Source organism: Carlito syrichta, unplaced genomic scaffold, assembly GCF_000164805.1.
Source record: "Carlito syrichta isolate Samal-C Ts95f unplaced genomic scaffold, Tarsius_syrichta-2.0.1 Scaffold305661, whole genome shotgun sequence".
Classification (NCBI taxonomy): Eukaryota; Metazoa; Chordata; class Mammalia; order Primates; family Tarsiidae; genus Carlito; species Carlito syrichta.
The window spans coordinates 455,431-470,593 of record NW_007249757.1 but is presented as its reverse complement, the minus strand read 5'-3'; the positions used below and the strand labels follow the sequence as shown (position 1 = coordinate 470,593).

The following is a 15,163-nucleotide window of genomic DNA, read 5'->3' as shown; positions in this document are numbered from 1 at the left end:
CGGCGCCCGGCCATGGCGGTCTCCAGGTGGGTCTCGCTCCCGACGGGCCGCCTCCCGGGAGGGCGGCCCGGCGAGGCACGGTCCCCGCCCGGCGGCCCCGCTCGCGGAGAGGAGCGCCTCTCATTGTCGCCGGGCGCCTTCTTGCCTTGGCTTCGGAGTTCGCCCCTCGGCCGGCGGGGGCTCGGGCTCGGGCTGCTCCCGGGAAATCGCTTCCAGGAGGCCGTTTTCTGGCGCCTGCCACCCCGCGGCACGTCGGAGCCGGCTCGCCTCTCTCCCCACCCTGGCTCTCTCTGCTCGGGTTTCTCTTCCGTCTTTCGGTTCTCGGAGAGCCCGTCGCTTCTCTCTCCCCCGCATCCTAAGCCCGATCCCCAGCCTCCATTTCGTGGGAAAACTGGGGAGCAACTGTCGAAGGGAATGCCGTCGAGGGGCGTAAAAATTCCTAGATGTACTTTTTGTTTTAGGGATATGCACCTCCCTGGGATTTTTTTTTTTTTTTTTTTAAGTTAAATGTCATTTCTCCTGTTGTTCGGCAGCCAACATTCCGTCGTCAGCGTTGTCATCCTGGGCAAATGATTGTATTCGCACCATCTTCCTTCGCCAAGGCGTGGAAGGGAAACCACCCGCGCCTCGAATCGTTTTAACATGCTGCGGGTCCACAGCAGAGGCGAGGGAAACTGAAGGGAAACTAACAAGCCGTGTATTTGTGTAGCTATAGGAAAAAAGTTCTCCTTTCCTCCGGTGGGGGAGAGTGGTTAGAAACGTGTGTGTGTGTGTGTGTGTGTGTGTGTGTGGTTTTGGTTGGCCCCACGTGCGTGTCAGGAAGAGCGAGTCCCTAGTGATCACGATCAGGTGGATTCACCAAGTCGTTCAGAGTTGAGAAGGTTAAGTTAGGAGGATCAGGGTCTTTCCGCCACGCAGACCGAAGGCATAAATACACGGAAGCAAATCGTTTTCATTCATTTTTCTTTACAATCGAGCACGTTCCTTAAGCGCTTCATGTCCTCACGTCTTATCTGTTTTGCAGGCGAGGGGTTAGCCCATCCCTCACAGGCTCCCCAGATAACTGATGAAATAGTGTGCGGGAGAAGCCTACGGGAGTTGGATGAAGGGAAGTTGCTAGGTCCCTGCAGTGTGGGGCGGCTGGTTTTTAACTTCATAGGTTAATTCATTCAATGTGAGGCAATTCTTGTTTGTTCATAAAACTGTCTTAAGAGAATACAAGTGGTGTTTTTCACTTTTTGGCAAATACAGAAAGGTATAACTTCTAGTTTGTTACCTCCTATATAGTATATACACTATAAATATATTGATACATAAACTTATATGAGATTTATCTGGCGATACAATGTTTAAAGGGATGAATCCTTTTTAGAGTGGATTGTATGTTTTTACAGGATTGGATGTAGCTTCATAGATACAAAATGAAAGTGTTTAAAAAGAACCTAATCTTTGACCAACAATAATCTATTTACGGAAGTTTAGGACACTTAATATTTCTGAATGAATGAATGGGTTTTGAAGGCTAATGCCTTTTGTTCTGGATATTATGTTTCAAAGAGTAGCAGTGCTCTTTTTCTGTAGATTTTTGTTTTACTTTGCCAAAATTCAACTTGAAACAAGCCTGTTGTGTTTTTATGAAAGGACTATTTCTCTGCTTAGTTTAGTAATATAAGTTCAAGGAAAACATTTTGAGACACCTTGTGTGTTCTTGGGGTACTGTCAGTTCTTGACTTCTCTGTTTGTGGATTCACTGTGGATGGCAAACGTTAGTTTCAAGCTGGCCTTCTCCATGCGCTAAGCACATTTCTGTGCTAAATAAACTTCCTTTCTCTCTTGTTGGCATGTGCTGGTGGAGTACAGATTCATTTTAATACTAATTTATGTAAAATAGGTGGAAGATAGTTTAAGAGATAAAAATCATATGCCAGAGTCAAATCTAAAATATTTTTTGCACTGTTTACATCAATATGCATAACAGAAGAGAAACTGTAATGTTTTTAGACCCTCATAAGCATTTCCAGCAGAAGGGAAATAGTAAATTGGTACCGTCATTCCCCCGTCTGCCAGGTCAAGCAACTGTTCTTTGACTTCTCTCTCCCTCCCTCTACCCCCTTGTAGCCAGTTACCAACTCCAGTCATGTCTGTTACACCTTTTTCATCTTTCTCCAGCCAACCTTTTTTCTTTCTTTACCTAAAAATTACCACAATCCTTCTCTGCGCCACCACTGTCTCTAGTCTGCAACCTCCTTTTCCTAAGCCTCTCATGGCATCTCATTCCAATTTATTCTTCACTTCAACCATTTTACTTGCTAATACATAAATTTGAATTTCGTCATTTTTTTCTGTTGAAAACCCTTTAGTTATTTCCTGTTGTCTTAGGATGAAGTCCAAATTCCCAAACAAACATGTCTTACCAGATCCTTTGTGGTCTGGTTCCTGCTCAACCTTTTTAGATTCATCTTGCGTCAAGTTCGCTGCACCTCCCCTTCCCCCTGTCTCCTTTGCCCCGTTTCCTCCCCAGAATTCGTATTCTCACTTCTCACCCTTTATCTTCATAACACTTCTTTCTCTATCTTAAGTGGCTAGTTCCAGCCTTAGTTTTTTGGTCTAAGCCTGTATGCCACTTTTTTCAGGAAATTGTCTCTGGTTTTACTTCATCTGAGCTAGTTGTACCGATGTGTACTCCTGTCAGTCATAATATTTGTCAGACTTTGTAATTGATTGTTTACTCTCTCTCTTGCTGGATTAACATACATGCTGTGAAAGGAGGGAATGTGTCTGATCTTTCTGTCCCCAGCAGAGAACCTCGCTCCTAGTAGATGTTCAGTACAGTTTTAGGAAAATGAATGTGAGTGATTTCACCTCTTGCTTTAATACCTATCATGATTTTACCATGGCTTATGCATAGTAGACTATTTCCAGTGTTTTTCAGTGAGCGTTTTTTAGTTTAACTACCATTTTTTCCTCAGGAAGAAAAGCTTCACTATAGCTTTGAATATTAGCAAGGATTATAATTTTTAAAATAATAGAATTTTTTTAAGTTTATAATATAGTAAATTTGATAATAGCATTTCCTTTTGTAATACAGATTGGATGTAATGTATTTTGTGTGATCCAATTTTACAGACCCTGCTTATAGCTTTGTAAAGGCTTGGTTTCACTGTAAGAATGTGGCAAATTATGGAATGCATGGCCAACTCTTGATCCGTGGGTGAGTTAAATCTTGCAAAAATAACTTTGGGAATTTCTAAAATTGCAGATACAATCATAGCATTTGAAGTTCTCCTTTAATGCAGTGAAACATAACTGGAAAATGTCTGACTCCTTTAGACCCCTAATAAAAGACCCAGCATACAAGTAGGAGTAGAGAAGAATGTTGCCCTTAAGATTTGGATGTTGGAAAGTCAACTAAGCTCATTCACTAAGCTGCTTGACTTGCTCCCACGAAACCAACCTCAGCAAAAAACAAATTAGTATACGTTACAGGCTTTCAGCATTTCTTGCAAACAATTTAAGTCATAATTGTAATATCTTTGAATACCATTGTTTTGCTCTGTGAGGCTTTCTCCCATGTCATTCATCTTAGTTAGGCTTGTGCCACAGTAAAGGCAACCTTAGAGAGGTTGCTAAGGCTTATTCATTGATCAGCTTGTAAACTATTGAGTACCATGGCTTAATACAGATTTTTTTTAAAGTTTCTTTTTGATACTTTTGCCTGTTTGTTTATGCCTCAGCTGATAGAATTGACTGTTGTACATTGGCTAGCTAATAGGAACATAGTTTTTCCTCCATATGTTTCAAAAATAGTGTTTTCTCTGTGATCTTTGCTCCCATGGTCTTGTCTAAAATGTCTAGACAGTACTTATGATTTGACTGTTTTAGGTGTCATACATGTATCTTTGCATTTGAAAATGATACAGTAGTTTAGAAAGGATACAAGGAAAAAAAACACACCTGCCCCCCCCACACACATCTTCTTATGGAAGAAACAAACTGCTACATATGAGCAGAGCTTTGCTCAGTTTTGTTAATTCTTCTCTGCATGGTGTTGATATTTCAGAGAAACATTGTTTCAACAGGCTGCGGGATAAAAGGACGTTTCTTGATGTGCAGGATGATCAGTAGATCTTTCCTATAGACAGGGAAAATGCTAATGTAGAAAAGAAACTACCTTAATTATATGTGACAACACAGGTTTGCCAGGCCTATTCCTTCCTTACTGTTAATTTCAATCCATTGTAAGATTGATAGGAGGAACTACTGTAAAGTTCACACTTTAAAACATTAGAGACAAAGAAGCCAGAACAAGTAGAGGAGGTGTTATAGAAATTTTTTCATTTCAGTCCCTGTGGTAAATTCCTCCTTGTTTCTTTAGTTTATTTCTCAAAGTACTTGTATAGAGTTTTTTTTTTTTGATTTTGTTTTTAATTGTGATAACACGTACGTGTCATGAAATTGACCATTTTAATAGTTTAAGATGTATGAAGTTTAAACACTTTAAGATGTATTTCATAAGAAGTTTTAAAACCACAGATACTTCTGCAAAATAACCTAGGTTAGTATGTTTTATCTTTGAGAAAAAGTCACGCAAGAGATTGTTGGATCAAGAATGAAGAGCAGGAAAAAGCGTCTTGAAGGAACCCTTTTCACCATTCCTCATCCGTTTAACCAGTATTTACTGAGTGCTCTCTTTGTTCTGGGTGCTGGAGATACAGCAGAGAACAAAAGTAGAGCCTCCATCCTCATGCAGGGTGGGGGAAATGGAACTTTTCTGGCATGTGCCTTGCCTTGCACCTTAGTTGTGGTTTCACATCTTCATATAGATTCTTAGTGTTGTACGTGACACCTTCATGTTTAAAAGAACATAGCATTAACATAGTTTCAGATTACCCACAATTGGCCTAGAGTGTCTACAACTGCAAAACACTAATCTAAAGATTTTGTTGAATGTTGTTTCTTTTGACCAAAACTTTCTTCCTTAACGATAATTTGTGGGACTTAGTACAGCGTTCACACCAAATATTTATTCTCTTTCCTTATTTCCTAAGTAACACAGAAAATTAAAAATTTGAATAGTCTTTGAAATTTTACTGTACTTTTGCTGCATGTAAAAAATGCATAACACAATGGACAGTCTAGACTCATCGTGCTCTTTTAGTTAAATCTACAAAGCCATCCTTGTGACGTATTTTGCCAGTTGACCTTCCCCAGTTTTATCAGAGAGGTTAAATTTCTGAAAACATCAGAACTTTTTGCATCCCAAAATGGCTTAGAGTGGAGATGCAGCATGTACTTTTTAAAAAAACTGTGAAGTAGTCATCTAGGACATGTTTCATAGTTCAAAATGCATGACATTTATGTATGTTTATTTTATAGCTTTACTTTTATGAATGAAATTGCGAACATGTGGAGAGGAGAGGGGTTATAGTGCAGCTGCCATCATAACCTCTACATACTTCCATGTACTATTTCCTTTTTCTTTTTTTTTTTTGAGTTGGAGTCTCACTCTGTCGCCCAGACTGGAGTGCAGTGGCCGCTCCCAGCCACCGCAGCCTCGACCTGCTGGGCTCCGGCGATCCTTCTGCCTCAGCCTTCCAAGTAGCCGGAATTACAGGCATGCGCTACCACGCCCAACTGATTTTTTTGATTTATTGTAGAGATGAGGTCTCGCTGCCCAGGCAGGTCTCGAACCCACGGGCTCAGGCAATCCACTCACCTCAGCCTCCCAAAGGCGCGGGATTACAGGCTGAGCCACCGAGCCCAGCTCCTATTTCCTTTTTCTAGGCAAGAGCAGTTATGTGAAATCACATGTTGGTAAAATAAACATGAATCATATTGTGTGTAGTTATTTCTTGGAACTGAAATTCAGATTGAAAGCGGGCCAGATTTCTTATCATCTTCAATAGATTCATAACCAGTGGATAGCATCAAAGATAATTGTCTTATGTTTTATTTAAATTATTCTTCTACTGTCTTTGGTACCTTCCATTCAGCTTGACTTCTGTTACATCTGTCTCTTCCATCTGTCTAACCTTCAGAGAATGAAGAATGGCATTTTTTCCATTAGCTGTTCTGCAACAGAAGTTTTAGCCAAAAGTAGTGTTGTGGTGAGTACTGTGTTCCCTCAGTCAGCCCTCCTCTTAACTTGCTTCTCTTCTGACCATCCAGCTGTCTTCAGACCTCTCCTTCACCAAGGGTCCTGTCTGCCCTCCAGCATAACACTGACCCTGTCTCGTGCTCTTCCCCCACCAGTGCACTATGCCAGCCATTTCCATTGTGGCCTGACCCTGATGCTTACCCTGCTTCCCTCATAGCTGGCTACTCTGGGGCAACAGGTCAGACTTCCCTCTTGTCAGATCCTTGTCTGCTTATCCCTTTGTTCTCCCTTTTGTGTGGTGTCTAATCTGCTGTCCCAAAGGGGGAATGGAGAACTGCAAAGGGACTTTGAGTCAAGAGGACCAAAGAAGCATTCTGTGTTCCTATTCCTCTGTTCAGGAAAGTAGGTTTGGCTACCACCAAACTGGAAGAAGTGAGGATAAACAGGCCTGGAGTTGGATGAGGGAAGGGGCTGCTCTACCCTCAGGCTTTTGGCTGGCGGGGGAGCAGAGGTGACTTGACCTGGTGTTGGGTAAAAGGCGAGGCAAGAGGACCTGCGACGGTGGGACAGGCCCAGCGTTAGGTTAGGAAGGAGGAGTTGCGGGTCTTTGGGCAGGACAGGTTCTAAATGAAGCTGGACAGCAGGGAACCAAAGGGAAGTTTAGCAAGGATGGAGATGTTTGGAGGAATGCAGTGCCTGCTGCATGGCCCCCTTCAGCTTCCTATCTGGGGCATACACAGTTGTGTTGCTCAGAATGCTGAAGTACGGCTGTGCAGATTGTTTCACTTATTGAAACATTACCTTAGCATGTGTTCTATTATTTTTATAATTTGTTTTTGTGTAATACAGCTATTACAGATTAAGGATGTTTCTCAGAGCAAAAAAAAAATACATATATATATATTATATATGTATATACACATAGCACACTTCTTTCCTTAAAATTGATTTTTAAACTTGCCCCCAAGAAACTTGAGCCTTCCCTGTAGTTTTAGTTACAATAAATACCAACTACTTAAAAAAAATTTCAGTACTGCACAAAACATTGTGGTAGACAAAAAGAATCACTGAAGGGGGCAAAGTCTAATGAAGAACCTAAGACATCCTGCGACCAATTAATGTAAGAGATAACACAAGAAAAGCAAAGTGACAATCTTGGTGGCTGTTCATGGTGAGACTTTCCTGTGGATATCAACTTGAAATGATTTAAATAAGGTAAAGGACTTCAGCTGAATCTTGATGGGGAGTTAGCTGAAGAGATGAACCAAGAAAATACTTTTTTTTTTTTTGCTGTAGCACTTTTTATTTCTGTTGTTACAGCAGCAAGCTCAGGTGGTGCACCTGAAACTCACTTCTAAGAGCACGCCTGTTCAAATTCCAGGGAACATGCCCACATTCTCAGCTGAATCTCCCCCTGGCATTTCCCAGTCCCACACCTGGGTGCATTGTGTGTGCATCTGCACACCTACCCACAGGGACAGTGAGGTGGAGTTTCTGCACCCACTGTAACCCCAACCAGCAGTTCACTCTGGAGGTCTGGTAGAAACTGGCTAGGAAACCATCCCCTCCTGGAGAGGTGGGACACTGTCACCCTGGCTTAGAGGGGCGTGAGAAGACTTTCTAAATGAAGGAAACAGTACAGACACAGTTGTGAGAAGCAAAAAGACCCATATTTGAGAGATTTTCTTTGTTTTGGATTACTATCTGGTAGGTAAGAGTGAGTCATTTAAAGTTTTTGAGTGGCCAGACGCAATGGCTCACTCCTATAATACCAATTTGAGGGGGCAAAGGTGGGAGGATCACTTGAGCCCAGGAGTTCAAGATGAGCCTGGGCAACACAGCAAGGCCCTATCTCTGCCAAAAAAAAAAAAAAGTTTTTAAGAGTAAGGTAGTGATTTGATCAAAGGGTGATTGAGGAAGTTAACCTGGCAACAGGATGACCTGGCAGTTGGAAGTGTGGCACTGGAGCTCCCAGATGGCCTAGATTTAGAGAATATTTGTTCTGGGTGTAGTTTAAACAAATAAAGTATACAGTTTCCTTAGGAAGAAACTGGTGAGAGATGAGCAGCCAAGAACTGAATTTGGAAGAATATTCATATTAAGATTGGCAAGAGGCTGGACATACAGCCTTAACACCTATAATTCCAGCACTCTGGGAGGCTGAGGTAGGAGGATCGCTTGAGACCAGGTGTTCAAAACCAGCCTGGACAACATAGTGAGACCCTGTCTCTACAAAAATAAAAAATAAAAAAAATACACAAATTAGCTGGGCATGGTATCTCTGCTACTTGAGAGGTAAAGGTGGGAGGATCACTTGAGCCCAGAAGTTTGAGGCTGCAGTAAGTTGTGATCACACCACTGCATTCCATCCTGGGTGACTCAGTGAGACTCTGTTTAAAAAAAAAAAAAAAAAGATAAGAATAGGCGCATATGATGTGAAAACTTAGGAAGGCACATTTTTGTTTTGTTTTGTTTTTTGAGTTGGGGTCTCACTCTGTCGCCCAGACTGGAGTGCAGTAGCCGCTCTCGGCCACTGCAGCCTTGACCTGCTGGGCTCCGGCAATCCTTCCGCCTCAGCCTTCTGAGTAACCGGAATTACAGCATGCGATACTGCCTGGCTGATTTTTGATTTATTGTAGAGATGAGGTCTCGCCAAGTTGCCCAGGCGGGTCTCAAACCCACAAGCTCAGGCAATCCACTCACCTCAGCCTCCCAAAGCATGGGATTACAGGCTGAGCCACCGAGCCCGGCTTAGGTATTTTAAGAATGGGGTACTTGTTGATAGCAGATGTCATAGAAAAATCAAAAATTGGCTTTATGAAAAATTTATTGGATTTGGAGCTTAAGCGTTTATTAAGAGATGTGATATTTTGGTAGTATAGAAAGATAGAAACATGATTTATAAGGATTAAATTTTGCATAATAGTTTTAAACTCTTGTTCAAGATGCTTGTAAGTAAAAGGAAAATGTTCTAGAAGATGGAGATCAAGCAGTTATTTTCCCATTAGGGAGAGAGAGCTCTGCCTATAGTAAGATAGAAGGGAACAGATTAATAACAGTGATTTGAGTTATTGGAGAAAGGATCATTGAATGAGGATAGAAAGGGAGATGGTATCAAGACAAAATTGTTGGTATCAGGAAACAATTCTTTGTTCCTTTTTTTGTCCCACAATCTGATTCACTGTTCACCAGTCCTATAGGGAAAACCAGCAAATGAGTGGGTAAAAGCAAATGTTTAGACATCCTTGAATGAGTAAGGAGAAATGTTGTGTCAAAGGTGGGATATGTCTGTGCCCTGGATATGTATAAAGTAAATTAAGTTTTTCATACCTTATGGAAATTAACTGTGCTGTAATACTCTTCCTTTATGTTACTAGTTTTACTTTCCTAAAATAATAATTTTTTTTTTTTTTTTTGAGATGAGGGTCTTGCTGTGTTGCCCAGCCTTGTCTCAAACTCCTGGGCTCAGCTGATACTCTCACCTCAGCCTCCTGAGTAGTTGGGATTATAAGCATGTGTCACTGTGCCTAGCATTCTTCTTGAAATATGTTCTTACATACTTTTAACTGCAAGATTCAAATCTTGCCTCTTAGTGTTTTGTTCTAAAGCAGTTGAAGTTTGAAGTTTCTAGTACCTGTAGCCTTTTTTTGTTTTTGAGTTGGAGTCTTACTCTGTCACTCAGGCTGAAGTGCAGTGGCATGCTCACGTACGTCCACCGCAGCCTTGACCTGCTGGGCTCTGGCAATCCTTCCACCTCAACCTTCCAAGTAGCTGGAACCACAGGCGTACACCACCACACCTGGCTAATTTTTTAATTTATTGTAGAGACGCAATCTCACCAAGTTGCCCAGACTGTTCTCAAATCCCTAGACTCAGGCAATCCTCTCGCCTCTCCCTTCCAGAGTGCTGGGATTACAGGCATTTTTTTTTTTTTAATAGAGAGGGTCTTGCTCTGTTACCCAGGCTGGAGTGCAATGGCACAATCAGAGCAAACTACAGCCTCAAACTCTTGGGCTGAAGTAATCCTTCCACCTCAGCCTCCTGAGTAGCTAGGTCTAAGGTGCACACCACCATGCCTGGCCTTTTTTTTTTGTAGTAACAGGATCTCACTTTGTTACCCAGGCTGGTCTTGAACTTGTGGCCTCAAGTGATCCTCTTGCCTTTGCCTCCTGAAGTGCTGGAATTACAGGTGTAAGCCATTATGCCCTGCCCTTTTAGCCTTCTTAACTAAAAAATTTATTTTAGTTATATTTCTTTTTTTTTTTTTAAGTTGGAGTCTCACTCCATTGCCCAGACTAGAGTACAGTGGCACACTTAAGGCCACCCCAGCATCCACCTGCTGGGCTCCAGTGATCCTTCCACCTCAACCTTCCAAGTATTTTAGTTATATTTCTTACCAGTTACAATGGTTTTGTGCTTATGAGTGACTAATTTAATAAATACTATATCTCTACTGTTTGTCTCTTAATGCCATAAACAAAAACTTGTCCATTTCATTTGTCCCCTTATAAGTTCATCTTTTTCTATAAAAAGGCTTTCAGAGCTTTGCTTTGAGACTTTTTAGCTCTTTGTGAGAGAAGAAGAATCCCAGAAGTAGTATGCGCCTCTGCAGTTTGTTAGTGCTTAGTGTCATTCTGAGCTTTGGAGCCTAGCTTGCTTCCTCTTCCTCACTAGACACAATTTGAAGATGTAATCACTAAATCTCTCTTGTGTAGGATTGGACACAGTCGATGTAACCTTGCTCCATCTTTTTAAGGTACCCATTTATTCCAGATGTATAGCTTCTTTCCTTTGGCATCCATTTTACGTCACAGAGCCTGGTTAGTAGCGTGTGTATATGGGGGTAAACCTATAATGGGATGTGGACAGGTGTTCGCAGTTATTTGTGACTTTGCCTGTCGAAAGCCTTAGAATTTTCCTGTCCAGAAACAAAGTGACAGTTTTCCATTCCATCTTACTCCAAGTGTAAGACGTTGTTATTTATTTTATCTTTTATTTTTAGAGACTGTGTTGCCCAGGCTAGTCCAAACTTATGGCCTCAAGCAATTCCCCCTCCAAATGCCGGGATTAGAGACATGAGCCACTGCGTCTGGCTGAGCCATCGTGATTTCTATCCCAAACTTTGTTCATTGAATGAGTGGCAGAGCTAGGATTTGAATAGAGGCACTGTGGCTCTGGGATTTGTGCCATTGTGCTATATGACTTTCTAAACTCTTTTCTCAGGGACCTTTTTTGTGGCCATATCTGTACCTTTAGCCCAACTTCTCTTTAGATCTTGATTCCAGCTATCCTGTTCCTGCCACTAATGAGCTTGTCATCTTTTCCCATGATATTTCCTTTATAAGTTCATCCTGTTTCTTTTAAGGACATCTTCATTTTCTAAGAGTCAAAATGTTTTCAACACCTTTGCCATTTCATTTAATCACTATACCATGTGTGTTTTGCTTCTGCCTCATTTCTGCCAACTTTTTCCTGCTCTCCTTGCCAGGATTGTAGTTTGGGTTTGCACTTTTAGCCTAAAATTTCCTAAAAGTTTCCCTCCATTTTATTTTATTCTTCTTGCTGCTGCCAAAATAATCTTCCTAAAGCATAGCTCCAGTTCCATCACTTTCTTGACTCAAGACCTTCATGGCTGCAGAGTACATTCAAAGGCCTCCGCAGTAGGGTTCCAGCTACTTCTGCAGCTGTACTTCCCACTGTTCTCTTAAGTGTATCCTGAATTACAACCAAGCTGTTATTCACTTCCCTGAAGGTACTCTTGCTTGTTGCTGTGCTCCTGTTTTCCCTCTTTCAGGTGTTTCTTTCCCTTTCCCCATCTCTTCTCCACCAGGACCGAAATCCTTTTCTACCATTAAGGTCCATCTCATACACCGTTTCTTTTATGAAGCCTTTTCAGTATTACAGTTGGAGATACGATATTTGTTCCCTTCTTTCACACTCCTCAAAGTACTCTGCACTTTTTCCCCCCACATATCTTATTGTACTCTGTAAGTATTTGGGTGCTTAGCTTATCTCTTCTGCTCCAACCCCAATAGCAAGATCCTTAAGAGTAGAGATTAGGCATCTCCTGCAGCCTTAGCAGAGGTTGTTTTTTAATACAAAATTTTGTAATTATTATTTTTAGTTGACACACAGTTATACATATTTATGGGGTGCAGTGTGGTATTTTCGTGTATACAATGTAATGATGGTTGTGGTAATTAGCATATTCATCACCTCAAACATTTATTCTTTGTGTTGAGAACATTCAAAATCCTCACTTAGCTACTGAACAATAAATTATTAGTAAACTATAGCCACCCTGCTGTGCCATAGAACACTAGAAACTTTTTCTTCCTATCTAGCTGTAATTTTTTATCTGTTAACTAACCTCTCCCTATCCCACCACCCTCAGGCTCTGCTTCCTCCTACCCTTCCCAGCCTCTAGTAACCACTCTTCTTCTCTTTTTTAGTTTCCATATACGAGTATGGGTGAGAACAGGCAGTATTTAGCTATCTGTTCTTGGCTTATTTTACTTAACATAATGTCCATCAGGCTCATCCATGGTAACATAGGTCTTTGTGTGTAGCATCTACTCAGTACATTTATTGACCCAAACTTACACATATGAGGAAACACATTTCAGAATAACCATTATATTTTTATCTTAGGCTTGATCGTCTTTTTATTTTACTGGACACTGGTACTACTCCTGTTACAAGAAAAGCTGCTGCACAGCAACTGGGAGAAGTGGTGAAGCTTCATCCCCATGAACTAAATAATCTCCTATCTAAAGTAAGAACTTTTTTTTCTTTTAGTATAATAGAATTGTAGAGACTTGTCCTTGGATAGGAACACAAAAGTAAAGATAAAAAGTATCTTATCTTATTTAAGTAACAAGTTATGATCTCCAAATTTTGTTAAATATTTTAATATTTCTCCAAATATTTTTAACATTTTCGCTTTTTTTTGTAACAAGATTTATTATTTTTTTCAAATCAAGTTTAATTATTTCAGGAATTTAACAATGTAGAACTTTTTGCCTGTGGCACACTTTGAATCTGTCCCAGTTTGGTAATGAACTAAAGTTGTTAATCTGGTTTGTTAGTGATCTAACTTGTTCTTAATGACTAATAATTATATCATAGTTGGTAGCCTCCAAATGGATGACTACTCATGAACAATGATTGAAATGTATGAGAAGCTAGATGTCATATTACGTACTTAGTTATCAGTGTTTGAAAGTAGAGGCTTTCTCCTTTGGTAGACCAGTGTTTTCATAATCCTAGCCCATTTTCTTTTCTTAAAGAATGGCTATATTTTTAGGGGCTTGTTGAAGTGTACCTGTATGGTAGTGAGTGTCAGATTCTATGTGGTTAATTCCCTGGCATGCAAAGTAAAGTAGGAATGCTTTGTTTAGTGGGAGGGGAGTGATGGTGGATAGAGGATAGGGCGGGAGAACAATATGATTGCCCAGACATTGGAAGCCCCAAGATACCTCTGTGCCCTCAAGCCTGGTCTCCTTTTTTTCATTCTCATCTGTCCCTCCCTGATATGTGTGAATGGGAGTTCTAAGCCCTTTCTCAACATACACACATTTGTAATGTGTGGTTGCTACTGTAGGGGCTAACAGTGACTCTCTTTCCAACATGATCCCCATTTAGATATCATCAGGACTTTCTAAAACAATACGTAGATGGAGAGACAGTGATTTGATACCTACAGGCTTCAGGTTCCCAGAATGAAGAAGGATGCATATTACGCAGTATTATATTCATGTGTAAGGTGGGGACATAGAGAGGCATACACATTTCTTCTCCTCATCCCAAGGGAAGAAATGGAGGACTGAATGACCTGAAACTGGAAACAATGAACAGGACTAATCTGTGCTGAACTGAGAAAAGGTTTCCAGCCTTCCAAGTGAGTTTTGGCCTTTTTAACTCAGACCTCAGCATATTGGCTGCCATCAAAATCATTCCAAAAGAGGCAAAGTTTGTCTTTAGTACTGTCTCACCTCCTTTCCTCTTTTCTCTACCCTCAGTGTTTTCCTGTTGCCTTTTGGTTTTGTTTTTTAAACAGCTTTATGGAAATATAATTTACATACCATAAGTGTACAGTTCAATGGTATTTAATATATTACCATTGTGTGCAACAGCCATCACCTCAGTCTAATTTTAAAACATTTTTATCACCACAAAAAAGAAACTTCATACTTCTTAGCAGTCACTCTCCATTACTCTCTCTTTCATACCCAGTCCTAGGTAACCACTTAACTAACTTAGTAGGTAGATTCGCCTATTCTGAACATTTCATATAAAATAGAAGTGTAATTTCGTATGACTGATTTCTTTCATTTGAAATAATGTTTTTGTATTGTAGCATGTATCATTACTTCATTTTTCTATTGCCAAATAGTATTCCATTGTTTGGATATGGACATACTGTACACATATACCACATCTTATTTATTTGTTCACCAGTTAGTGAACATTTGGGTTGTTTCCACTTTTTGGCTCCTGTATAATGAAAAATGCTGCTGTGTACATTCGTTTACAAAGTTTTGGAGGTATGTTTTTATTCTCTTGGATAGAGAACTCTACCTGGGAGTAGAATTGCGGGACCATATGGTGACTGTGTTTAACTTCATGAGGAACTGCCAGGCTGCTTTCCAAAGTTGTTCCACCTTTTAATACTCCCAGCAGTAGTGTATGAGAACTCAAATTTTGCCATTTCCTTGCTAACACTTACTGACTTTTTGATTATAGCCATCCTGGTGGATATGAAGTGGTTTGGATTTGCGTCTTCCTGATGACTAATGATGTCAGTCATCTTTGTATGTGTTTATCGCTCATTTGTATATCTTCTTTGGAAAATGTCTATTCAGATTCCTTGCCCATTTTTAAGTTGGCTTATTTGTCCTGTTATTATGAGTTGTAAGAGTTCTTTATATAGTTTGGACACAAGTCCAGCATCAGGTACAGCATATGATTTGGAAATATGTTCTTCTAGTCTGCGGACTTTTTCACTTTCTTGAACATCACTTGTGCTTTTGGTGTCATATCTAAGAAACCATTGCCTAATCCAGG

At 40.6% G+C, this 15,163-nt stretch overlaps 1 protein-coding gene across 2 annotated transcripts in view; it reads left to right on the top strand.

The window, feature by feature from the left end:
• Nucleotides 1-6: 6 nt before the first annotated feature.
• Nucleotides 7-15,163, top strand: part of BTAF1 (B-TFIID TATA-box binding protein associated factor 1) — a 100,197-nt gene continuing 85,040 nt past the window's right edge. Inside the window, exons 1-2 of one of the 2 annotated variants that reach the window (XM_008062188.2) lie at nucleotides 7-26; nucleotides 12,749-12,872. In XM_008062188.2, the coding sequence (XP_008060379.2) occupies nucleotides 13-26; nucleotides 12,749-12,872 (138 nt within the window). In that variant the 5' untranslated portion in view covers nucleotides 7-12. Of the gene's footprint in view, nucleotides 27-12,748; nucleotides 12,873-13,950; nucleotides 13,998-15,163 lie in introns of those variants that run through there. The other variant, XM_021714540.1, reaches the window with a different exon arrangement.